This window comes from Heliangelus exortis, chromosome 2, assembly GCF_036169615.1.
Source record: "Heliangelus exortis chromosome 2, bHelExo1.hap1, whole genome shotgun sequence".
In the NCBI taxonomy this organism is placed as follows: domain Eukaryota; kingdom Metazoa; phylum Chordata; class Aves; order Apodiformes; family Trochilidae; genus Heliangelus; species Heliangelus exortis.
Window position 1 is genome coordinate 131,627,587 of NC_092423.1, and position 27,787 is coordinate 131,655,373.

General features: G+C 40.0%; 1 protein-coding gene across 42 annotated transcripts in view; it reads left to right on the forward strand.

The window, feature by feature from the left end:
- RIMS2 (regulating synaptic membrane exocytosis 2) overlaps positions 1–27,787 on the forward strand; it is a 421,007-nt gene that overhangs the window by 378,793 nt on the left and 14,427 nt on the right. The window contains exon 1 of one of the 42 annotated variants that reach the window (XM_071738148.1): positions 22,146–22,754. The exons of the other annotated variants lie outside the window; for them this stretch is intronic. Within the exon in view, the coding sequence (XP_071594249.1) occupies positions 22,625–22,754 (130 nt within the window). The 5' untranslated portion in view covers positions 22,146–22,624. Of the gene's footprint in view, positions 1–22,145; positions 22,755–27,787 lie in introns of those variants that run through there. 42 annotated transcript variants of the gene reach the window in all.

Here is a 27,787-nt window from a genome sequence, read left to right on the forward strand (position 1 = left end):
AGCCAGCAGTGTGCCCAGGTGGCCAAGAAGGCCAATGGCATCCTGGCCTGTATCAGGAACAGTGTGGCCAGCAGGTCCAGGGAAGGGATTCTGCCCCTGTACTCAGGGCTGGTGAGGCCACACCTCAAGTACTGTGTCCAGTTCTGGGCCCTTCAGTTTAGGAAGGAGATTGAGGTCCTGGAGCAGGTCCAAAGGAGGGCAACCAGGCTGGTGAAGGGACTCCAGCACAGATCCTATGAGGAGAGGCTGAGGGTGATCAGGAATTGGAATGGGCTGCCCCAGGAAGTGGTGGATTCTCTGTCCCTGGAGATATTTCAAAAGAGACTGGATGTGGCACTCAGTGCCACGGTCTGGTAACTGCAGCAGTAGTGGATCAAGGGTTGGACTTGATGATCTCTGAGGTCCCTTCCAACCCAGCCAATTCTATGATTCTATGATAACACAGGAATGATAAGACTTGGTATTGCTGCTCTCTGGGCAAAAAGAGATTATTTTCAGCCTGTCTGTAGAAAAAATTCTAAACAAAGTATTTTTGAAGGCAAACACTATTTTATAATAGCACCCTTCCCCAGAAGTAGGCAAGACCTATTTATTCTTACTGCATTCAATTCTGCACTGTATGCACACTTCTCTCCTGTAGCCCAGGATACCTGGAGTTTCCCCAGTGTGTATGCATACCCTCATGTACTCCTCAGTAGTTAAAACAAACTTCCTTACCTACTGCTCTGACAGACTTTCTCTCTTGCTTTTTATCTCCATAAATTTAACCTCAGTATCCTGAACTTCAACATCCTTCAGGATTCTTCCTCTTATCCTTACTGGGTTTTGTTTCTCATCAAGTCATCCTTATTCCTTTCACTCTTAGAGCAAATCTAGATAGCATTTAGACTGCATAAAAAATTAGCAAATGATGATTGCTCAAAACGGTGGGTAAACCATGGCAAGGAGGGTATTATTGATGGCTTCTTGGACACCATTTATGAATATATTCCTTTGCTTCATTACAAAATAGTCTTGTACACTTATAAACTAGGTAAATATTTTCTCTTTTGCAATATTAGGCCCTAAGGCTTGGGTTTCATGGTTGCCCATTTACTAGGAAACACAATGGGGCATGTGAACTAAGTGTTTCCTCCCCATGAAAGAAGGGAGAGGAAACAAAGAACAATTATTATGGGACAAGAAAAGCTTGTTCTCTCTCCCACTCGCTCTGTTAACATATGCATATACACACTGTAGTTAATGGAAAGAAATTACATTATTATGATTCAACAAGGGAGGTAAGATGAACATTCAGAAAATAAATCTGGGGCAGGATACAGTTCAGTGATGGAGAAATGAACACAAGGTATCGGGCAGGGTAGGACTCAGTGTAAATAGTTTTCATTATAAGATTAGTCCTGTGCACTGCTGATGTATAAAGTTTGAATGCCTAAAAGGATTCTGCCCAAGTTGCAACTCTCCTACATTAACAGTTCCCTGACTGCTTTGACAGAAATGAGGTTTTCTGTATGCTTGGCTCTCTTCACATTTCCTGATTGTATGTTGAACCGTCAATCATATAATCTGATGGGCAGTAACAGTATGCCAGTAAACTGTATCATACATCTCTACATCCTACTTTGTCTTGTAATATTAAAAAAAAAAATTCATTTTATCCTAGCCATTAACAGGGGATGTTCCAATACGTTTCAGAACACTTGTATTTTACTTCATCTGGTCATAATAAGCACTCAGAATTAGCGAATTATGTTGCAAGTAATTACACAATATGACCTTATTAATTTTGAGAACTACTGTGTTTCCTTCTATTTTGTGAAAGCAAACAATACTGTTTTTGTTCACAAAAGTGATAACTTGCAGGAATAGAAATACAATATAGATATACTGCCTGAAAATTGTATGGGCAAAGGAGGCATAAGCAGAGTGGAGCCATTTCACAATACAAGTGTTTATGCCAATGAATGCCATGTGTGCCTTTTAAAACATTTTTAATACAATAACAAAACTGTTAGCATAGAAGGATAATTGCAGTGTTACTTGTATTTGTTCTGAAAATAAATTGCCAGTACAGGCAGACATTTGAGAGCCATAAAAGGAACAGGAATGCAAGTTCATTCCACCCTCAAATTCATCATTCAGAGGTTCTGAGTACGTACATTATCTTTGGATTTTGCAGAAGTATTCAATACAATGTTAAATAATAAATGTGTGGTCTTGAGAGTGCAGATTTTTAAAGAAAAGGTCACTAAAAGCATCTCAGTCATGAGGAAAACAGATGTGTTACTTGCTGTTAAACTCCAAAGCTCTTTAGCAATCTTTTAACCTAATTTTCATATGACCATTTACCCAGATTCATCACATTCGGTACTTATGATGATAATATTATTTTTAATCAGCATCATTAATTCTTACCACAATGTATCTCTGTTTCCCCCCACCACCTTGCCAGCTGAAAAGATTGCTTTGCAGTTGGATCCAGATATTCTCATTCGTCTTCCTAAACGGGACTTTTGCAAAGAATCAGATCCTGAGGCTTCCTGTGCCTTTGCCACTCTTACAGGAGTACAACCAAGCAGGGCAGTTGGCACAAATCATCTAACATCTCTTGGTAAGAGACTCAAAAGTAAAGGTATTAATAAGGGTACCTGCAAATGCTAAGTCTCTTCAAATTTAATGGATTCAAAAGTCCTGCAGCAAGGAACCTGCATCCTCAATGACACATTCCAGCCTTGTATTCTGGACTGCCCTCCCCAATCAAAGAACTATGTCAGATTTTTGATTCAAACTGAGCCTGAAATAAACTGAGGGTAAAGAATCCTCTCTAATGAAACACTTACTTTCTAGATACAGTCAATTATTATATATTTCACAGAGTAAACTTTATTTAGTACTATGATTCTCAGAAAATTTCTGTTCTTGGGATATAGGTTTTTTCATATAGTGCTGTTTTAAAAAATTAAAAATTAATTCATTCTTTAAATTTCAGTCATCCTATATTTGACATAATAATAGATTTTTAAAAGTCTAAATTACATTATTACTTTTATTTGGTGTTCCCTAGCATTAAAAACTACAGTCTCTTTCCTCTTAGGTTCCCTTTCTCCTCTTCAAAATCCTAAGGAGGAGAAAAAAGGTCCACAGACTCTCCTAAAAGCCAGCAATTTCTGTTCTCTAAGTGGAAATACATTGGAAAGTGAAGGATCATTTTCTAAAAATACCCTAATCTTACGTCTGTTCTGTTTGATACATGAGGTACAGCTGATACTCACTAGTAGAGCGATTATAAAAGGAAGAGTTTTTCTTGAGGCAGTGAAATGCATGTGTCTTCTTAATTTAAATGTGTCTAGGTAGCTTTTGGATACCAGTCTGTGTGTTTGAGTTGATGAAACTGTGACTCAAATATACGATGTCCTCTTATAAAATAGAAAGAAAGGTTCATGTTTATGTAAAACAGCCTTCTAACAGTAACCTTGGATGCTGTGCCAAGATGCAGGACCATAGTGTGAAAGCACAAGTAAACAAGAGAAAATAATTGTCTGACTAGCAGAAAATCATGGAATTATAGAATGGTAGAAAGGTTTGGGGTGGACCTTTAAAGGACCTTAAAAACATTTATAAGTGTTGGTATCAAACCTGCTAAATCTTAGGTGCTGAGCAAAGACCCCTCTTGTGCCCTTTTATTCCCTCACAAAATCCAGAGCTGATGCTTTGCATTGTAGTTGTTGGTTCTCTGTCCCATGAGTGCACCTTAGCTTGCAGACAGAGATGGTCAGAGAATAGCATCTGGAAGGACCTGCTTTTCCCTGCACCTCAGGGAGCACATGGTAGGGACTCAAGGCAGTGGGAAAGGCAATGATCACATTACTTGGTGGCTTAGTTAGCTGAAAACCAAGTCAAATTTTCTGTAATGTCAGTTGTGTGTATTCTCTGGGCATGTGGTAGGAGACTCTGTGGCCTCTGTAATGGAATTAGTAATAAAAACAGATGCATTTCTCTGTTAGCTTCACCCAATCCAAATAAATTCATATTTATTCATGTAAATTCAGTCTGTTCAGAATCAAGAGTTGCTCCTCAAATCTCGCTCCCAAATTAACACTCCCAGCTGCTCCAGTCTTTTTGTCCTCTGTCTACTATCCCCTGTCTATATATATTGCATATTTCCCTGAATTCACAACTGTCATACGATTATTGAAGTTCCCTTTCAATAGTGAAGTTCCCTAAGTCTTCCCACTTCAAATTTTTCCTCCTCATCCTTGGTACTGCACCATTTATTTTTCTTCCAGCTGGCCTGTTTGTGTACTTGCCTATATCAAAAATTCTTTTCCTAGTGTGCAGATCTTGCAAGTGGCAGTATAGGAGCCTTTATTTCTCTGCAGATTTACATTAGGGTTGGTGTCTACAGGTTTCTTTATGTGAATTTATGTGATTTTATAGGATAACTTGGCTACAGTCATCCTAGTTCTGTCTTGTCTGTCTAGCCTGAAATGGAGACTTCTTCCCTTCCGGTTGAAATTTGGCAGTGATGAACAGTGATTCCTCCTAGACTCATATAAAAGTTAATTGCACGATTGGCATCAAATCCCAAAATAAAATGTTTTCTATTTAGACATTTATATCGTTGTCATTTGTTGCTGTGATCCTGTGAAGCAATTGCTCTTATTTTGTCATTCATCTACATATCACCTTCCATTTCACTTCTCTTCCCCACCCTGTTTGCTGGCTTCCATGGATCTCATGACCTGTTTGCCAACATCTTAGCCACAAATTTACCTTTATCCTGTCACAAAATTTTGTGTAACTTCAAAGACTTTTCTAGTTAGGAAGTCTTAAAAATTTTCCCATTTTTTGCTATAGTGTCGTTTTGTCGTATGACAGTAAAATGGTCCAGGGATATAATTTTCTGGCTGTGTCAATGATTTTCTGATGCACCACAGTCCTGAAGGATGCAACACAAAGCAACCATAGAACCCAAGTCAAAATTTGTGTGCTGAAAGAGACATCGGTCCCTGAGTTCAAGCTCCTGGACTTGGTCACTGCTTTCTCAGACCTGTGTCTGAAAACAGATTTGTATGTGTTGAGGCTTTCCAAAATATGAAGGAAATATTTCATCACTCTTTACTGATTTTAATTTGTTCAAAAGATAAGGAAGTTTATTTTTTAAGTCATGTCAAATTGAAAGTGTGGTTTCATGTTTTGACTCTACAGTCAAACTCCTATGGATTTTTTTTCCCAGATATGACGGTACAATTATTAGTAAAATATTATAACAGAGCAACACAGAAAACTTCATTATTTTGTGGCATGCATCTCTGAGGGCCCAACATCCTCAGAAAGCACACAGAGGTAGAGCAAATAGGAAGAGCTGCAACAAGGGTGATGAAAAATATGAAACAGGATTTTTCAGTTAAGAGAAAAAATGAAGGAGATTACTGAGGACTTTACAGCCAGGAATACTGTGAAAAATGTGACTACAATCTATTAACTGTTCTCACTATGCAAGAAACTAGGGCATTGCAGGCAATTAACATGCAAACAAGAAGCACTTTGTGCAGTGCAAGTTTAAACCAAGGGACCACTTTTACAGGGTACTATTTGGACCTGATGTATATACTGGATCAAAAAGAAATTAAACAAAATGAGTTGGTTAGGACCTAGCAATGACAAACACAAAAGTCTCTAACTCAGAGAGCCTCCAAACCAGTGGTCGGCCAAAGAGAGATGTTTTTTCCTATACTTCTTATCCCTTACATATGTTTCTTAGGCTTTGGCACTAACCATGGTGACAGAGGATTTGAATTATTGGACCTTTGGTTATTTCCTTTTTTTTTTTTTTTTTCTTATGATGTTCCATGTACTTCTCTGGTCTGGGACATGATTTATCCAGTATGGCAGATTCAGCTCTTTAAAGAAACATCTCTTGTTTCCTGACTCTGAAGACTTCATCCATTACAAGTTTTGTTTGGCTTTTTGCAGAAGTCTGAATAGCTCATATAAAAGCTGGCTTTCATTATCCCATTTAAACAGCTTAATACTGTGTTAAGCTATTTGTCTTTAATCCAGTTTAAGAATACTTTTCTTCATTCCAAGAAGAATATCCTAACTATGATCTTAGCTTAATTATAAAAGATTTTAAAGCAAATAGGGGCATAACTCAGTTTACCTGACATACATCTGTGTAAACTCAAATTTAATGTTAATATAGAGAGGTTCATGGAGTCTCTCCTTATTTGCACAGGTATAAGCACAGCCAGGAGGTGGCCCCATCTTTTTAGTAGATGTTGGCACCAGCAGTTTAACTGTGCAGTCTGTACCTTTCTTTTATGTATCACATTGCACAGAGTAAAATAAGGTTTAAATTAAAATTTAAAACGTTTTCCAAATATTCACAGGGAAAAAAATGTTCTCATGTGGTCATTTGTCACATTTGTGATTAGAGAATATTTTTCCTCTTTTTCATGTATACAGACAGGACTGAACTCATCTATTTTTTAAATGACCCTGAATCTAAAGATATTCCCTAAACAAAGCATAAAAACATTAGGATCATTAAAATAGTGGGACTGAATGAGAGTACCATGTAGAGAAAAGTAGAATAAGTTTATTAACTAAACTATATTAAAACAATAACAAAGCCCACATTATAAAATTAAGAAAAGAGTCAACTATCTTTGACGTACTACATAATAGACAGTCATTAAAAAAACCCTGTATTCAAATAACTCATTTGCATCAGTGGGTTGCTTCTATTTAATTGAATTTTGTAGAGCACTCTAAACAAGAATGTTGGTGCAGAATCCTGATGAAAGTCTGACATTTGTTAAATCCACAAAAGATTATTTTAGAAAGTAACAATAGCCAGTATTCATACAGGAAAAAAAAAAAAAAAAAAAAAGAAAAAAAAGAAAAAAGAGAAAAAAAGGAATTTTAATTAACAAAATGTGTATCTATTTTATTTTGTTTCTGAAACAAAAGGAAGGGGGGGAGGGGAGGGTGAGAAGCAAAGAATTATTGGTTTGACTTTATGGGTTCTGAGAACCCAGAATTCCTGACAGATCCCTCCAAAAGAAGTGGGACAGAGTTTCTCAGCTCCTCTGTTATACAGCTTATGTACCACTGAGCTGAACTTTATGGAGAAAGCCTGAACAATCGTCTATATTTTTAATTTAAAAATTAGTTATATATTTATTATCTAGGTTCTTTTTATCATATCACTAATATATTAAAATACTGTAAATATTCATTATCTGTGAGATATGGAAAAAAGATTTTTTAAAAAGTTGTCATCCCAGCTGCTTTTTTGTGTCCACCAACTACATTTTCTGCAGTATAAAACCATTAAAAACATGATTTAGATGCAAGTATATGCAAATATATGATAGCATTTTATATATATATGTGTGTTTACTTTTATATATGAATATAAGCATACATGTGCATATAGTCAGACACTCCAGTGTGTACTACAGGGGAGCAGTCTCTGTGTAGTGAGGCACCTCCAGCTGGACTGGGAGGGGAGAGGCATCCTGTCTGTTTGATCTGTCTGCAAATTGTCCTATGGGATTTCAGGTGGGTGAGTCAGAAGCAGCTGCATGTTGCACCACTGTGCACTCTCTTGAGTTCAAAACTTGATGTGACCTTATATACTAGCCAAAAAAAGGCTTGAGAACCTCTTGTGATTCTGTGATTGTGTGATAATCACCAGCACTATCATTTGTTTGGGATTCTGTCATCTTCTAGGCTTGGTTCTATTATTTTTTGTGGCTGTGCGTAGTTCCTAATTGAATCAATAGGTTTTCTATTTTCAGTTAACATTGACTGTTAACTTCTCCATGACTGAAATTTCATTAGTTTGCCATAGTTGGTACTCTGGCATTGCAATATGCTCCAGTGAGACTGTTTAAAAACCTTATGCATTGACTACAGAGGGAGTCTAGGAAGCTGGTTTAAACTAGACTCCTACTTTTAATAAGCAGAAGTAAAATGAGAATGAATCTTGGTTTGTGTCAGTGCCACACAGCATAGCAGGATCACAAATACCTGAGCTGACTTCATACAAACAAATGACATATTCTGCAAAACTGCTTTGCCTGGCCAAACCCAGCACTGATGTGGTTTTGAGTACTCAAGCTGGGGCTAAAGTATCAGCTCCATTATGCTGAGTAAGTAAACATTGTCACACACCAGGAACCATTCAGATCTCCTTCCTTTCCCTCCCCTTCCACTTTCCCTAACCTCCTTCCCTTTCCTTCTTCTTCTCCTCATCCCCATTCCACTTTTTTCTCTCCCTCCTTCCTTTTCATCCTTTCCCTCCCTTCCGCCCTCCTTTCTTTCCTTCCTTTCCTCTTCCCATTTCCATTCTTCTTCTTTCTAGTTAAGAGACTCTTGTTCAGCAGCCCAGAGAAACACTTTTGCACTTGGGTGACTCACCACTGGCAATGGGGACTGCAATAACCCTTGAAAAATAATAATACAGTTACTGGATTTAGTACTGTAAAACGGGCACTCTTTATTAGAATTATACCGGTGCTGTTTTCTAGTTAAAATAACAAATACTAGGAGATAAATGCACACATTTCACTCTCCCTTCCAGTGAGGAAATCATAGCCCAGTCAGCTAATCTGAATTTACCTAGTGAAATAGAAATTGATACAAATTCTTTCTTAATATATAGGTAGGTGAAGATTAGTAGGATGTTATTTGCTAATAAATTAGAACCATTGTGTGCTGATGGAGTGTATCCAGATGCCAGAAATCTTTTGCTACTGACTTTCTGAGGCTGGTGTAAATTTAGAACTTTTTTTTTTTTTTTTTTTTTTTCTGTTTTGCAGCCTGTTTTTATTTCCTGTGCCTTTCAGACTAAGCTCTCCTGAGCAAAAACTCAAACTATGACTTCATACAATATCTTCATATTCAGGAGCAAGCTTTCTTGGTCTTTTAGCATTATCAGTATGCAAAAGTTGACTAAATCTGACAACAAAAAGTAGCCAGCTGAAGCTAAAGGACAAACATTTTGAAATACAGACAAATAGAAAATATAGCATACTCCTAGGAAAATCATAGCATAATCTTATGGGTAGTTTTGCAGATGACCAAAATTATTGAGATTGACACCAATCACAACTCTCTGACTTCTTTTGTTTTCAGTGATTTACAGCTTAGGTGACAGGCTAGACTATACCTGATGATACTGAACCACAATGTTAGGCAGTTTTGGAAAGTGTGGTATGCTTAGATCATCTTGGATGGGACACCTCACGAGTTGGAGATGTTAATTTTATTTTTTAAGGGCCAATGTAAGCAAAGAAGTAGAAGTTGTCCAGCATTTTGCAGGATCCAATACAGGTGATGCATGGGACCAAATTTTTATCAGCACATCTGGTCTGTAATTAATGTTATCTACTACTACTACTATTAGTAACAACAGTAATAGTAGAAATAGCATACAAGTCTATGAAATTGTATTGCTGTCAGTTGTTCTCAGTCCTTAAATATGAAATTTTGAAAATGTGTCAAGTGAGGCTTTACATGTAATCCTATATGAGTGAACAGTTTCTACAAATTCCAGGTTATAAGCACCAATTAAAACTTCACATATGGTGTGTTCAGCCATATTTAAACTCATTAATTAGTGTTTGCATGGATAACTGGCTTTCAAACAGCTAATTTGCATCATAAGTTATTTGAAGCATAGTGACTCTGAAGCTAAACAACTTATTTGGCAAGCTGACTTCATATTTTTTACAATGCAATCCAATTCCTTTATGGCAATTTTAAATCTATATTACTGTCATACCTGAGAGAAATAGGTTTCCACTGTATTACACAGCATTAAAACACACAGGGTTGCTCTCTAGTACTGGGTCCAGTTGGCACAGTTACCTAAATCCATACACCCTCCAAAATATCCTTTTGGAAGTGATTTCTGGCCCATTTTAACTCCTGAACCAGGAGCTGATTGAAGTACTGTAGCACTTCAAGCTGATATAACTGTGTTACAGACTTTTCTAAAACTGTAGCAGTAGAATGAGGTAGTTCTCATGCATCAGAATGTGTCTCGATATTGAATTTACTCATGTAGACATAGCTGTGGATTACCAGAATAAAAACAAAGGAAAGAGAAAAATTGTTTTCCATCAGCAATGGCATTTTGGGATTCATGTGATTGTGTGATCATGGCTGAAGAGACATTACTATGATTCAAACACCATGGAAATGGGAACACTGTAATGACAACAGCACACATTCCTCTGTCAGAAATGCAAACAGTGTGAATGCTTATAGCATAAAACTAAGATTTGTGATTTTTGTCAGTTAAACATGACATCAGTAGATAAAAATACATCTTTCCTCTCAGTCATTTAGATTTCACTCAGAGAGTGTTTTTTATTGCTATTTCTGGATGGCTTCCAGTGCCTGGGATCAGATTCTAATCAATGTTTTTACAGCCAATCATTAAAATTAAGGTGTTTCTTTAGTGAATTGAATTCTGTAAGTTCCATCCCCTTGTAAAATGCTCATTAAGACCTAAAGTATTCACACTACATATATTTGCACCTGTGAGAACTGCAGTTCATTACCTTATTAAGAGGAGGTGGCTTGCATTGATGTTCTGGCACTTTCAGGCATGCAGAGATTCCCACCTACAGGTAGCTCTAACTATAAGGGTGTAAGTGGCAGCTGGTTGTGAGAGCTACTTTTGTGGAGCTGGTTACTTGTGGAGTAGACAGTACAGACAATCTGAAAGAACATGGTTTACAAAATAGAGGTTCCAATAGATACGCTGCAAAGCTTTGCATAGCTTTCAAGTCATCTCAGAAGACCAGTTTGTTGTTCTGAGCTGAAATAATGCACAGGACTGTGACATATTGTGTTTATAATAAATGTAGTTTGTAGTCTCAAGAAAAAACAGATAACTCAATAGGTACAGAGCTTTGCAAAATCATCCCTGGTTAATGTACATTAACCTTCTACAGGTTACATGAAAATTATGTTACAGAATTGCAAGACAAATGTCTTTTCACAATGCTGACATTTGGACACAACAAAGCTTTCACCATTTGATGATAAAGTAATATCCTTACTTGGCAAATATATTGAACCAGACCTCCAATGCCCTCAGCAAACTACATACTCTTCAGACATTGCAGGCCTTGAGTGCAGAGAGCAATGCAAACAGGTACATTCCTTGATCTCCATCCTGTTGTTTTCAACAGTCATTTTCATGTGTTGCTTGCAAAACACTTAATCTAAGGTTGGGTGGGGGGATGCAATTTTTTTGTCTGACAAAATACAAGCTTAAAGATCATAGGGTGCTTTTCCACACTTTTCATTTTCATTCATTTATTTCATGGCTTTGCTTCGTGAACTAAGATTTAAGAAGGGCTCTACCCATGCTTGCTGCAAGCACACTGATGACTGATAAGGCCAATGTGGGACAGGCAGTGTGGGTGCAAAAGGCCCAGCAGAAAGTCTTCTGTGAGGGGACAGCCAAGGCACGGTGCTTTCTGTGCTGTCTGTTCTCCTCAAGACTGATTCCACGTGTGTACTCAAAGGAGACAGCAGCGTTATGGATGGTGTCTTCATGTCACCCATGTGGAGGCCAGGGTGGACCCCTGATGGCAGTCAATATGGCCAAAGATGAGGGATTGTTTCAGGGAGTCCTTGTATCTCCTCCCTGGGGCTCCTCTCTTGTGTCAGCCAGTGGCAAGCTCACCATAGAGCACAATATTAGGGAAGATTATGCCCCCTCCATCCTGGGGACTTGTCCTGCCCAGCACAGCTGCATTCTCAGTATCATGGCCTCAGTACTGGTGACCTCTGCCTCTTCAAGGACAGTGACATTGGTCACACAGTCAGTCCAGTGGATGTTGAGGATTGTACAGAGGCAGCACTGATGGAATCAAGGAGTTTCAGGTGGTGGTGGTAGATGCCCCATGATTCAGACCCATAGAAAAGAGTAGCCAGTGCAATGGCTCTGTAGACACTGATCTTTGTACTTTTCTTCAGGTGTTTATTGCTCCAGACTCTTTTATGAAGTCTTCCAAATGCTCTGTATGCCTTTGCTAATCTGTTGTCTGTCTCTTTGTTTGATCTTGGCGTCTGAGGAAATAATGAATCCCAGACAGCTGAACTGCTGGACTGACTTAAGCTCTCATTTGCCTATGGTGATGTGGGGATGATGGAAGTCTTCCTGTGGTGCAGACTGGTAAAGAACTTCTGTCTTCTTCAAGTTGACTTCCAGCCCAAAAAGATCTGCAGCCTCTGCAAAGGAGGATGTTATGTGCTGCAGAGCTGCTTCTGTGTGAGCAATGAGGGCAGCATTGGCAGCAAAAAGCAACTCTGGGACCTGGTGATTTAGGGTCTTGGTGTGGGCCTTCAGTTGCCTTAGGTTGAATAGGGTCCCATTGGTACCATCTCAGATGTAAATGCCATTTTTTTCTTCGAAGTCTCCTTCGAAGTCTCCCATGGCCCTTTGGAGCATTGTGCTGAAGAAGATTGTGAATGGAGTGGGTGTGAGAACGCAGACTTGTTTCACACCATGGATTATTGGGAAGGATTCAGAGAGTGCATCGCCATACCTGACTTGGCCCCACTGATCCTCATGTAGCAGGATGATAATTTTGAGGAACTTGGGGGGATATCCTAATCGTTCCAAGATTAGACACAGGCCCTTTCTACTCACTGTGTCAAAAGCTTTAGTGAGGTCAATGAATGTCACCTAAAGACCTTTGTTCTGTTCCCTACACTTCTCTTGCAGTTGTCTGAGAATAAATACTATGTCTGTGGTACTCCTGTTGGCTCTGAAACCACATTGGCTTTCAGGTAGAACTTCCTCTGTTATGGCAGGCGCTAGTCTGTTTAAAAGTATTCTTCCAAGGATTTTTCCAGCAATGGAGAGCAGTGTTATACTTTGGTAGTCGGAGCAGTTTGACTTTTCTCCTTTCTTCTTGAAGGGTGATGATGACTGCATCATGGAGATCTAGAGGTAATTTGCCTCGTTCCAGCAGCTCACAAGGAGCTTGAGAAATTTAGCATGTTGTGCTTGGCCTCCATGCTTCCATACTGCAGATGGGTTTCCATCAACTCCAACTGCCTTGCCAATTTTCAGATGGTGTATGGCCTTAAGAGTCTCTTCCAAAGGAGGGGCTATGTCCAATTCAGTTTTCAACAGTTGTTGTGTAATGTGCTGAATTGCTGAGCCTTGGACTACATGGCTGGCACTGAAGAGAGTCTGAAAATGTTCAGACCATCGGTTCCGGATGGAGGTTTTATCCATTTGGCCATCTGCACTGAGTAGGGGGCTTTGGACCTGGTGTGTGGGTCCATACACTGCTTTCAGCACTTCATAGAGCCCTCTGTGGTCACCCATAACTGTGCACAGTTCAGTCTTTTCTGCTATGTTGATCCACCACTTCTTCTGGATGTCTCAAAGTTTCTCTTGCAAGCAAGACTAGGGCTGCTTTTCTTACATGGCAAGATGGCTGAGCAAGGTGTGCTCTTCTTTTTGAACAATTCTTGGATCTCTTGATTGTTTTCATCAAACTAATCTTTTCTTTTACTTCGAGGAGAACCCTAGGCATTCTTCAGAGGACTGCAGGATGCTATTTTTAATGTGTTGCCGAAGTGCTTCAGGAGAGGGATCTATGGGATGATCTAAAAGTCTAGCTTGAAGGTTTACCTTGAAGCTGTTTCTTACTGTATCTTTTAGAAGATCATTAACTTTGAGCCTCCTCCTTGGGATGACACCCCTCATAGGTTTGGGCTTAAAGTAGAGGGTGTTTGCATTGCACAAGGCAGTGGTCTGTGTGACATTGTGCACTGGGCATCTCTCGGGTATGACGGACATCGCCAGCATTTGTCTGGTGCACTAAGACGTAGTCAATGAGGTGCCAGTGCTTGGATCAAGGATGCATCTAGGTTATCTTCAGGCTGTCTTTCTGTTGGAAGATAATGCCGGTCATGGTAAGTTGCTGCTTAGCACAAAACTCTAGCAGGAGACATCCATTGTCATTAAAGTTTCCAACACCATGCTTGCCTAGTACTCCTTTCCAGGCTTCATAGTTCTTTCCTGCTCTGGTGCTGAAGTCACCAAGGATTATGATCTTATTACCTGCAGGAACCTTTTGGGGGAGGCAGCACAGGTCCATGTAGAATTTGGCTTTTTCTGCATGGTCAGCTTGGAGGGTTGGGGCATAAATAACTGAAGAGAACAACATGTTGCTTGTTGTGTAGTGGGAGGTGTAAGGAAATAATGCAATCAGAATGACCCATCGGCAAATTTTCAAGTTTGGAGGTGATGGAGTTTTTAATCATGAAGCCAAACTCCCAAGAAGTACCTTTCAGTCTTGGGTTTGCCTGACCAATAGTGTAGCCAGAACCACGTTCTTTAAGACTGCTTTCCTCATGAAGACAAACTTCACTAAGAGCAGCAATGTCCATGTTAAGTTGTGATAGCAATGAGAACAGAACAAAACTCTGGACGCCCACTGTCTGCTGAATCAAGCATGGTTCTGATGTTCCAACATGTGAGTGTCAATCTTAACACCCTTTTAGAAGCAGGTGTATGCCTTTGTCTCTTTGTCTTTGTTCAACTGCATCAGAAGATGTTGAATATGCGTAGCCAACTGGGGGGGAGATGGAAATGAGCTTTGGTCAGGCCACCTTTTCTAGGCCCTTCTCCATGTAGAGCAAGCAATGCTCTCCTTGAAAAAGGCTTCTTGGTCACTCAGGATGCTGCTGAACCACACTGTCATCTCCTGGGTCAGTCCTGAGCTGCCTGCATGCAGGGTTGGGTCTGTGGCTTCCAGTGCACCTTTCCCCTGATGTTTCGACGCTTGCCTGTCACTGCAGGGGCTGTACAGGTGTGGGTTCACCCTTTGAGCCTGTGCTGTGGCTTTTTTAGGTGAGGCGCACCCTTTACTCCTAAGGTTCATCTGCCAGGGCCCAGCAAGCTTGGACAGTGACAGCAAAGTCCTCAGGAAGTTTAGTTACAGCATCCTTCTCTTAGTTGGATGGCCTTACAGGGTTAACGAGCTCATCTATCCAGGTTTGGAATTAGAGTTGTCCTTCTCCTAGGATGGTTGCCTGAAGGCTGGTCAGCCCGTCCTGCCCACGGACACACTTTGTCTGACCCTTCAGTTATGACCTGTCTGGCATGGGAGACCCTACTGGAAGTATATGCCACTGCCAGCATAGCTCCCAACCTCACAAGGGCACACAAGCTTCTCCCCCATGGGAGGGGGGTGCCCATGGATGATTTTCCACACTATATCTTTCCTAAATAACACCAATAAGCAGCTGCACCTATACAGGCACAGTGCCTGGGTGTGTGGTGCTCCACAGCTTACTCAAGTGCCAGTATTTCTCTACTGGTGTTGTCCCTTTCTATTATGAAGACTGAATTGCTGAGGATAACAAGTCATGTTTCATGAAGTTATGGTTTCAGCAATTAATTACACTGTCCTCTTAAGATGTTTTGAAAACCTTTCAGTGCAGTACAGAGGCAGCTGAAATAAAATCTGAGTTACATGAATAACTGCAGCTTGTTTCTAAGCTGGTGGGTATGATGAATTATAAAGAAGGTCACTCACAGAGATGAAAAGGTGGATTAGATCTTAATAGGAAAAGCAGATAGCCTCTAGAAATGCATTTTATAAACTCCACCCAAACAGCATTTAGGTTTTTTACACCTTGATATTGTTTGCTGTGAGTTCCTCTATAAAAACTACTTTTCCTTAGAAGACATTTTTATTTCTGTGCTCCCTGCTTCTCACCCTTATGAAACATTGTGAAGTAAATATATTTTGTAGGGCCTTGTGATCAAAAAGGTGTGAATTTTAATCAAACTAGAAATACCAAGCTGTGTACAGTTTTCTACTCTTATTTGCACCTCTTAGTTTCTTGTGAATTAGCTAAACTTCTACTCCATTAACAACTCTGTTATTTAGAAAAACCATGTCTTTGTTTTGGCTTTGAGGCTTTATTAAAAACATTGGAGGGAAAAGTAAATATATTTCATTTAAATAAAAACAGACAGCACTCACATGTGACTAGAATCACAAAAGAGACTTATTTTTACAGATTCCTTTAAGAAGGCATAATACAAGAGAATGCCAACTGCAGGGCAAGCAGTCCTACTATGTTGTTTAAGAAACTAAATCTGGTATAGGATTTTTATCTGAAGAACAGGAAGAATCTTACTATTTTTCCATTTCTACCTTTTAAAACATTTTTATGCTAAAATTTCCCAATTTCATTTTCAGAAATTCAAATCTGTGGTTTTGGAAGAGACATAATGAAAGCAATTTCTTTCAGCTCTTCAGATCCATACCCTCTGAAAATGTCCAAGGCATTGAAGTGATCCCTAGAAGGATTAAATTACTTAGAGGTGGATTTCCACTGGAACAGACTTTTAAGGTGATGGTAACAGCCAGAGTGCTTTTTCCTGTAGGAATACTGGAATTAGATACCAGCAAATTAGTCCTAATGTGGGCATGCAAAACAAGCAGTTCTAGGAGAACCCTATTTTACTGCTATAACTACACTTGGACAAATAACTAGGGAATTCTCTCAGAACAGCTGTGTCAGACAGCAAAGCTATTTTCATAGCAATCTCTACTGTTTACCTAGCTTGATATTTCAGGTGGAGTTGACCTTACAGTAGAAAATAACAAAAGAAATGGAAAAATGGAAAAATTTACTGTTACCACACAAGCAGATTCTCTGTGATGACTTAGTAGGGAATGCTCTGAAAATTCTAAAATGTATTGATTAAAGAAAACACAGAATTTAGAAAACTTGTATCTGCTTGCTGGGCATAGAAACAATGTAAGAATGGTGATTCTGTCATAGAGCTTCAAGAAGAGCAGGATTGGGAGCCATTGCCCTGGGACAGAGTTCATCATCATTTTAATGATGGATGATGATGGAAAACTGCAAAAATAGCCATTATTTTTTGAAACATCTTGTAGCCTTCTGGAATCTGCCTTTTCCAAGTGATTAGCCAGTGTTCTCACAGGTCCCTCTCTGTAGGCATGGGGACAGCCAGTACAGTCCTAACATTTGGCAAATTACATTAAGCAACAGCTTATAACTACATGTTACAACTTTTCATACATAAATTGTGTTTTATACTGACTTGAGCAGTAATAGCAGTAATTCAAAGATCTTTTCACTGTATTGTTTTAGCTCTTAAAAATGAGGGGGGGGGGGAGAAGGGGGCAGAAAGTTTAATTTGGTAATAATTACAGTTTTATATCCCAGTGATACTTTATCTGGACAAATCACTAGAACTTCCTTGAATAATAACTTGTTTGGAGAATAACATTTCCTCCAGCTAGTAGTAGTATTTTCGCCTGCCTGTCTCCCAAGAATTAGATAAGCACTGGGTTTTTTTTAGATAAATAACTGGATTGTTTTTTGGAGGGGGAGATAATTCAGTTTTTTCTGAGACCTTTGTTTTTTCTCTGTTGATGTGTCTTGGCTGTCTCTGCTTAGAGAAGGCTGAGGATCTGAGAGGAGGCCTACTCAGCTAAATTAAACATGAGCTTGATTGCACCTCAGGGGGACATGGGGGGGACTGCCCCTCACATTGTAAGAGGATGCCACTTGCCCTTCTTGTAGTGACATATTGCACAATGGTTTCTTGTAAGTGGAAAGTAATTAAAGAGGTTGAATTATACTTGTAATACATTTTGCCTAATAGTTGACAGGTGTAAGGGAAGGCAAAGATTAACTTGTGTAGAAAGCTAGGCAGCTGGACTGTTTTTTCTGAAGACAACTATGATCAAATCTATGTGACTCTGATTCTGTGACAATAAATCCCTTCTGTAGATAACATAAGAAATCTGTGGCCAATGATTGACAGAAGAACAGAAAAGGTGACAAAGAGCAATAACACCTTTCCAGTCCCATCCCCAGAATACCTTCCTTAATCAAGGGTTCAAAAGGAGGTGCTCAGAAACTTTAGATTACTTTTCTGTAATGTCTGCATTAGAGAATCCTCTCCAAAATGTGCACAAGGTATCAAGAATCCCTCTATGGCAATGTGAGTTTTTATCTTGCATTCAGGACCTGGAGAAGGCTTTAGGAAGTAAACCATAGTATAAGTAATATAATAATAACAATAATTAATAACAATAATAATAATAATATAATCTGCACAAATAACTGCATTCTTCAAATCCATGAAATGATGACCTCCAGTCCAGGTTCAGTACACAGAAGTAGCAGAAGTAGAGAAATTCCCCCACTGACTCCCAGGAAAAAAGGTCTCTTTTCATGAAAGAGTCATCGAATAATTTTTCTGAAGCATCCACATTCAAGGTCTAAAAAATTGTGTATACTTGAAGCACATGCTAAAATACACCCAGTTACAGTCTAAGCATGGAAAAAGATGGAGAACACATCAATTTTCATATTAATTTTTTTGATTACCATACATAGTATATCTATATAAAAGAGAAAGATACATTTATAAAATTCAGAATTTATTTTAATCCCAGTATAGGCTGTGTTTATTTAGAGCAGGTTGGCACTGAAGATCCAGTGCCACATATTCATGTTACATGGCATTTTTAAAGTAATTTTCAGGGAATACAACCAGTAAGCAATTGCTTTCCTAGTTCAGTAGATGAGCCACCAAAATATTTTATAATATATCCAACTCTACAAATAGAATTGCCTCAGGACGGTACATACATTTATAGTAGATGTTTGACCTTGTTCTGTTTGACCTGAATTCTTACAATGTACTGAGTTTTTCTCAGAAAACTATGAGAAAATATTAAAGAAAGATGATACCTGTGAACCTCATGCTTAGTCTTTATATTTGGTATTGAGATGGGAGTTTGAATGCAGTTTCTTTAATAGGAATTTGATTCACTTGCAACTGTTGAGACAAATTAATGAGTAGCAGTTAAAATTTTAAAAATCCATGAAACAAGTAGGGATCCTGTCCATGTCAGGGTAGTAACCTTGCTTGTTACAGTCAAGGCATGTGTCTAGATCCCCCTCGATTACATTATTTATATAATGCAATAATTAGCAACTGTTGGAGGAAAGTTTCCCCAGCTTCCAGAAACCTGTCAATTAATGGCTTTCTTATCTCAGGTCTTTTTTTTTTTTCATTCTTCTCTTTAAACCTTTATTTTAAAGAAAGAAAATTAGGTGAGAGAAGCATATTGAAGAAGATTGGATGGGATCATGATCCTATGCTTTGTCACAGATTTGCTGAATAGGTGTTTGCTTAGGGTAATTTTGAAGAGACTACAGACTGTGGACTGTGCAACATTATCAAAACCATCAACTCTTTATAATTGCTGGGGCTGCTAGGTCTTGGCAGTGCTGGGGGGCTGAGGTGAGGGGGCATCATAGCCTTCAGGGTGCAGCCATGCCATCCCTCCCTGTGATGGCCTTCTCACTGGAGGACATCACCCCTCTGTCTCAGAGGGAGACTTCCAGCTTCTGCTAAGAGCAGAGCTCAGGTGGAGGTGGCAGAGGTGCTTACTCTCTTATTTGGGGAACAGGATATGTGAGAGCTTGCTGGATCCTAACTAGGTGTTACTTGTTCTAGAAGGGATACTTCTACATAAAGTACTTAAAAAAGGAGTACTTATAAATAGAAGTAAATTAAACAGATGTTGAAAATCAGTTGCCTTTCTTTGAATATGCTTTGAATATTCTTTGAATATTCTACAGTTTGCTTGTATTTTTGTAAACATCTCCAAGTCACCCAACTGTTGTTTTGCCTTTATCTGTATCCTCGTCATCAAATTCAACTTTATTCAGCTGTTTTTATCAAAGTCTTCAGTAGTTCAGCTGAAATGCAATAAACAATAACATTTTTTTTTTATTCAACAAAAGCTGTCATGGAGTCATTATTCAATCAGTCTAGATGCACTTTTCTGCTCTATCTTAAACTGATAAAAATGTTGAAGTTATTTTGTCTCCTTGAGAGTTTATAGATAGAAAATTCTTTAGTCACACAGCCTTTTTAAGATATCTTTAGTAATTACTTCAGTGCTTTTTGGTATTTTTTGCCTATTACATCATAATTGCATATCAGAGATTTATTATTATTAATGTCTTTTTATTAATGTCATATTATTAATGTCATTATTTATTTTAGAGCTGTTTGCTTCATAGTCTTTTAGTAACATCTTTTTAATCTATAAACAGAAAAAGCTCACTTTGCAACTCAAAGATACTTTAATGTGAAGTAGCACTGGTACAAATGCTAAGGGTGATTTCAGGGGGAGCTCTGGAGGCACTGCAGGCTACTCAGGTGTTGACTTCAAAGTCACAGGTTCCTGTGATCCTGCCCTGCCTGTGGCACACAAGGCTGATGTCTGTCCAGCTGCCTGGGCAGCTCACCTTCTTGGTAACCAGCAAAGAGTCAGAAATTTTGGGAGGTCAGAGCCTTTAGCATGTGACTACGTAACTTCTGTAGAAAAACCAACTAAATACAGAGTTTGCAACATAGCATGATTGAGGTATCTTGAAGATGTCCAAGCCTAGGTGAGTTGCCCACTGCAATAAATGCGAGTAATGGCATTTACTGTGAGTAAAAGACCATGTTCCACAACTAGTGCCTGTGATGTCACATGAAACATGTTTTATTAGGAATACTAGGTCAGAATTTCCTAGAATGAAAATATTGTGCACATAGTAAAAATAGCTGTCAAAACTCAGTGTTTCCTGTAGATTGAATGATGGTGGTTCCATTCATGAGTGCTGAAGTTCTGATTATTTTTTATTCCTTAGCAAAGCATAGTGTTGGCTATTTATAATCTCTTATTATTATCCAGACACAAAAATTCCTTTCCAAACTTCAACTCCATGAAATAAACTCCAGGTATTTATGCTCTCTATAGATGTTTTTCATGAAGAGTTTCAGTTGGCTTTGAACTGGCATTCTGTATGCAAAGCTGGTTAGATCAAACCCTATATATTGTTTAGCATTTTTTTAGATGAGTTACAGACTTAGAAAGAAAACTGAAAAAAAAAAAAAATATACTATCATTAGCGTTTAAAAGGCTAATAAGAATATGACAGCCACGTGCATGCTGTGATACTACTGCTTTTGTACTGTCATGAAATATAGGGGAATTATAGATAGTGCGAAAGATACTGCTTGTTGTTCTTTTTATGATGTCCAGTGCTTTAGTTTCTTACGATTTTGAGGGGAAGGTTGCCAAATGCTGTACACTCCATTAATATAACATGCTGGATAAACAGAAAAAAAGGTAACGTTAAAGAGAGGCAAGGAAAATATGTAAGTAAAATTAAATACAAAATTAAAATTATTTGCTAAAAAATGAGCAGATTCTGTGAATTCAGAAAAGACGTTTGCTAAGGAGGCAGGTGTACTTTAGGGAAAAAACACTTGCTTGAAACACAGGAGAGGTGAAGGATTTCCTGTGGTTTGTGGGGCTGATTCCTCATCAGATGCTGGGCCATTGACAGGGCCATAGGCAATGGGTACACTCTGAGGCACAAGAGGGTCTCTCTGAACTGAAAAGGAAAAACTTTTGATGTGGGGGTGACTGAACACTGGCACACGTTGCCCAGGAAGGATGTGGAGTCTACTCTTGGAGATTTGCAAAGGTATCTGGACACAGCTGCAGAATCCCAGAAAGGCAGGGCTTGGAAGGGACCTCTGCAGATCATTTAGTCCAACATCCCGGCTAGAACGCTATCACCTAGAGTAGGTGATGTCTCCAAAGATGGAGACTCCACAGCCTCTGGGCAGCGTTTTCCGATGGTCTCTTACCCTTGCTGTAAGTTTTTCCTTATGCTTAGGTTGAAGTCCCAGGCAACCGTGCTCCCTGCTTGAGCACGGGAGTTAGATCTCTAGCGGTTCCTCCCCTCCTCAGCCCTCCTGTGATGCCGTGATTCATTCCATCCCCACACAAACACCGCGGAGAGCAGACACTTGCCCGCTGGCGGCAGGTGTGTGGTGCTGGCCAGGAGCGAGCAGCGGTCACTAGCCTGAGCATCTCCGCTACCATACCCAGACGCTCCGCTCCCGGGCGAAGCGGGAGCCACCCCTCCCACGGCGCTTCCCTCCCTCCTCCTGCCGCGTTAGGGCCATCCGACGACCCAGCGGGGAGCGAGCGGGGAGGAACAAAGTTTGCGGGCGGTGCCTGCGGGACAGCCCGCTGCTACCGGCCGGCGCCGTCTCCCGGTCCTCCCTCCGAGGCGGGCGGTATTTACAGCCACCGCTGCCGGGCAGCCCAGCCGGCGAGGCTCGCACGACGGGCGCCGTCCTACCCCCCGGTTCCTCCCCGGCTCGCTCTCCGGTGACTTACGCCGTCGACTGACGGCTCACCCGGCCGCTCCGCGGCCCCGAGCTGGCTGCGGCGGCCCGCCCCGCCGGGAACAGCGGTGCCGGCGGGAGGCAGCGGGGCAGAGCCGGAGCGGAGCTCCGCGGCGCGCAGCCCACCCAGCGCTCGCTGCAGCCCTCGGTCCCTCGTGGCACGAGGCGCCCGCGGAGGGTTCGGTTCGGCTCAGCTCCCCCCGTGCCGCTCCGCCCCGCTTCTCTTCGCGCCGCTCCGCGCCTCCCGCCGCCAAGACGCCGCGTTTCTTGTACCGCGCCAAAGGCGGGTGCCGCTCGGCCAAGATGGGCCGGCAGACGGCGGCCGGTGGGCGCAGCATGCAGCGGTCGCAAAGCCGGAGCAGCCTGTCCGCTTCCTTCGAGGCGCTGGCGGTCTACTTCCCCTGCATGAACTCCCTGGAGGAGGAGGACCGAGGTGAGGGGCCGTGGCGGGACGGGGACTGGGCAGGCGGCAGAGCAGGGGCAGCAGCGCGGAGGGTCCGGGGCCGGCAGGTCGCTGCCCGCGATGGGGCGGGCCTGGCAGAGGCAGCCCGGTAAGGGCCGGGGGTCGGGCGGCTCTGGGGCCCTCCGGGCAGGCGGCCGGGCGGCGGTGCTGAGCACAGGACTGGTGCGGGGACGGTGCTCCGGAGAGTTGGAAGTGTTAAGAGAGGGGTTGGTGACACAGTGCCTGTAGCTGGAGCATAAGGTGTGATTTACAAGATGGTGTTTATCATCGCATTGGAAATGAGGTTAATTCACTAAGCTTTAGTTTTGTTGGAAGGAAATGAGATAGAGGGTCATTTCTTTTTCTGCTCATTCGTGAGGAAAACAAACCACTCTTCCTGACGGGATGTTTTCTGACAGTACATGGACTTGTGCAGGTACCTCTTGCAACACAATTTCCAAAGGACGCCAGACTGAACAATTAAATACTGGCCCTGGTAAACTTTTTCTTAGGAACAGCAGCGTAGGTAGAAGGCTGCGTGAACAAGTAAACCTTGCAGGTCTCTTGCACAGCTATTATCTCCTCATAAATATTAAGTCCAAACCATAAGGCACTTGTGTAATTTCCATGTATTTGTTGTAGGACCAGAACTTTACATAACAAAGGAGATGTAATGGATTTTCTGTATAACTGGTAAAAAAACCCCAAACAAACAAACAAAAAAACCTAAGCTACCTATCAAAAACACTGGAAAAATTAAACTTACCCTTGCCATTCAGAATTTGTAACGAGTATGTATGTATAGTTAAACATGGCACCAAGCCCAGCCCAGAGCAGAGATTGAGGTTCATGAGGTTCTGGTGTGTTTAAGTGTGTTTACTAAAGAATAAACATAATGGCCTTCCTAGTGTTTATCAGAAATAAGTCAGTATTTTGTATTTCATAAGGATTAATTAAGCATATTGCACCTTCTATCGATTTGAGCAATATCAAATTAGGATACCAGTATTAGTACAATGCTGCTAGACAAACATGTTTCATCTATGTATGCACGCCTTTCATATTCTGAATTAAAATATCTGCACGTGCTTTTATCACCTTCCACATCTCAGGCTGAATTCAGTGGCAAATGTTTTTTTCCAGTCTTCATACATCTTCATTTAGCTTTTAATGTGCAACCATCCCTGAAGTCTCTTCTCCAAATCTCCTTTACTTTTCTGATGCAAATGATCCCTTGCCTTTCCCCTGGACCTTACTCTGGGGCTGGCCAGGTTTCCCCTTTCCTTAGAGGAGAGGAATCTGCTCCCTTGGATGAAATAAGCTGTCCTTCAGTATTCTCAACTGTGCTCTGCCTTGAACAGTGAAGTGAATTACAAAATATTGCCAGGAGACTGCAGGCTTCAGAGGGCATTTAAAATCTTTTGACATAGTAATAAACACTGTGACTGAAAACACATTTTAAAACACTTAAAGTATCATAAATTATGCTAAATGTGCCTATGTATTCTTAAAGATTTTTTTCTACTGTTCCAGAATAGTTGTCTTTTCAGTTGTGATTATTAATTACAATAATTGTATTAATCCTGTGTGAAATCAGAGTCTTTGTTTTGTTCTGGTCTGTTTTCTTTACTTCACTAGGAAACAGCTAACTTATTCCTCAGTTGAGATTTGTGTATGTTTAAAGCTGTTAATTGGTTCAAAGAAATATGGAAGTCAGTAGGGGAATACTTGTTATTTTAAAGATAATTGTACTGACTTGTTTAGTTTGTGGTGGCAAGTTATTTAAACAGAAGTGTTAAAAGAATGTATATTGATTTTTTTACATCTTGTGTTGATTTGTGTTATCTGATTTTATTTAGATGCAGACTGTGCTTACAAGTGCATTTCTTGTCATTTTAGTGAAAAGGAGAAAATTTCACATAATTATAATGTGGTTTTCTGGAGCTGAGTTTCTGCTACCTGGTATGTCTGACATACCAGGTTACTGAAGGAGTGACATCCATGACAGATAAACTCTTTTCCCAAGTGCTGTCACTGAGATGAGAAAGAAAAAGATATAACAGATTTTTTGATGGCAAGTCACCTCAATTTGGAATTTGTTGTGTTCTGAGTGCTGCTGTGCAATTGTATTTACCATGAGTATCCTTAAGTGGATGTGGTACATGCACTCTCAGGTTCAGGCATTTCATCCCCTTTCACAGTTTGATCTGAAAGGATATATGGGAAACCCACTTCATAAGTTATCTATCCTCAAAATGCTGTTATTTGTGCATGTGATGGATAGGTTAAAAAAAGATAACCTGCCATGGAGGAGCTCTTATGTTTCCCGCTCAATCACATTTTAAATGCAAATAGGAAACCCAACCTGTTGAGGGATTTGTTTATGATACTGTCTTGAAGACTTGTTCATTACCTTCTGAATTCAAGACAGTGGTCCATAGGTATATCTTTGGGTGTGATGGAATGTGAGTACTTTCAAGTTCAGAAGTAACTGAATAGTAAGTAACTCTATACAATGTTTTAATTTTAATTATTTCAGAAATGGGTATTTCAGAATATCCATTTAAGTGTTAGTTGGTTAAAGAAGAAGACCTCTTAGGCCCTGGCATCCAAGCTGTTATGTACTGAAGAAGAGGGCTGCAGTTTTCCAGTTAAACATGAGGTTGCTATGGATGGATAGGTCTGAACTTGCTATGTTTGGCCAGGGAGCTGGTACTCACTCTAGCGTGCTCATCACTTAGACTGAATCCTTCAAATTTATCCATGTTCTTTATTTTTAAAGGAGTTAATTATTCTTAGTTGTGTCTAGAAAAGATACTGAAAAATCTTTTTTTTCATCATCAATTTATTTCTGGCATGTATGTAGTTGCACACACAGAACTAATGTACCTGAACAAATCACTAATGTTTTAAAGTATCAAGGTTATTAAAGGGTGTCTTTTGCATTTTTGTTAGATTCATTGATTATAAAGCATACAGCCTGCATAGTAAATTGAGTATTGGCATCAAATAATGCTTGGAATAGTTTAAATTCCTTGGAAATTAATGTAAAAGTTTAGGAATAGAGGGTAAATCAATACTTTTCTGAATGCTCTTGAAACATAAAAGTGCCACATTTTCTCTGAATTCCTGACTTTGTTGAAATTAAAGGATATGTTGTCATTAAATTCAAAAGATCAGGGAATTTCCAATGTAAAAGCATGTGGTATCCTTTGAGATGTCTGTGTAGTCCTAGTGCTAAATTTCATGCACATAATATATTTAAAAGTAGTGATATAAGTTTACTGTACTTTCCTGTGGATGACTGGAAAATATGCTGGAGCAAGTGAATTCTTACACACAAGAAGGTTACTGGGGAAGAATTACAGGTATTCAAAATTCACTGAGAGAGAAGATAGAGGCTCAGATTGCATATCATCACTCGAAAGCCTATGTCTGTTTTTAAGAGTGAGGCTATTAACTTGGTGCCTCCTCGAATTACACTTTATGTATTTTTTGCTGTAATAAATTTGTGCTGCAGTTTCCTTTCTGTACTGTTCAATTCTGATTTGCATTCACACTGAGATGTTGATATATATACTGCTAAATATCACATTGCCAGGAGTGCAACTATGGAACTGCTAGTCATGGCAAGATGGAAGTGCAGATCTGTGCCCTCCAAAAGGGACTATATTTCAATTTAATGTTGTCTTTTGTAAGTTTTTGGGTGGTGGTGAAGCTATAGGATTCAGGAGGAAAGTCAAATGCTTTGCAGGTGCTGAAGACAATTCAAGAGATAATTTATAATTTAAGATGTAAATTAATTCAGAAAGAACTGGAAAGCCTCTTGGTCTCCCAGTATGTTAGAAAAACAAAAGGCAATAAAAAAAAAAAAAAAGCCACAGAATGTTCTTCAGTCCAAGACAATCATGCCAAAAATAGCAAAAAATTGTTGTGTTAGCTGAGAAGAGGATGCATTACAGTTTTGCATATTGATGTCTATTGAATGAAGTATCTGAGTGTTGCTGTAGTTCAGCAGGAGGAGAAACACATTATACACTCATTGTCACCTGGAAGTTAACTGTCTGGGAAACTTGCTTCAGGGGTTGCTTGATCCCACAGAGATATCAACAGGAGTGTTGCCATTGATGCTAATGAGTGAAGTATCAGAATTTATTTCAGTGTATGCTGAAGTGCTCACTTGAGCACTGGTTTTGGCTTCACTGACATTTCTCACAGATTAATCATTTGGTTGTTGGTAGAGCTGGAATCAAGCTTGGCAGTTCCTGGATTTTGTTCCTGTGGTTAGGCTGCCTGATCCCTCTGTCCCTGTGGAGGTCCCAGTAGACAATAACAAGCAGACAATAATTTAACCAGAAATAGAAAATGGGGGAAGTAGTAACAATAAATTCATTAACATAGTAATTATTACAGCGAAGAGAATCTTGCACATGAAGTAGTTGTGCTTTAAAATTATCCTCTTAAAAGAGTAAAGTAATAGTAGGAATATCAGGCAATGAAGAAAATGAGAATAACATCATCTTCTTGGGGGAATTGGCCTACTTTCTGGCCTTGGTGGTAAAGATGACCTTGTTTATGTGGAATGTTCACAGGCAGAGGTAAGGTTGAATATGAAAGAAGGGTATACTGCCCTGTGGCAGGGTATTTGCTGTAAAAGATGAAGCTTTAAAGAACTTGGCTTCACTGGTGCTAACGTGTCAGAGATTGTCTGCAGGAGTGGAGTGGCTCATCTTATAGGATAAAAATCAGACTGAACATGCAATAACAATAATTCTGTACAGTGTCTATATGATACTTAGATTTATGATTGATAGCTTTTTGTATTTGCTTCTTGGTGGCTGCTCAGGGGCTGAGCACTGTCAGTGCAGTGGGGCTGGGTTTGTCCTACTTCTCCACCTCCTCAGACTGTCACCAGGGTGGGGCAGAGCAGAAGCTATTTTAAGTAATTTGCATCTGTCTTTCCAGTCCCAAGTTTTTTTTACCAGTTACGCTCAGGTATCGTACTAATGAAGCAGATATAGATG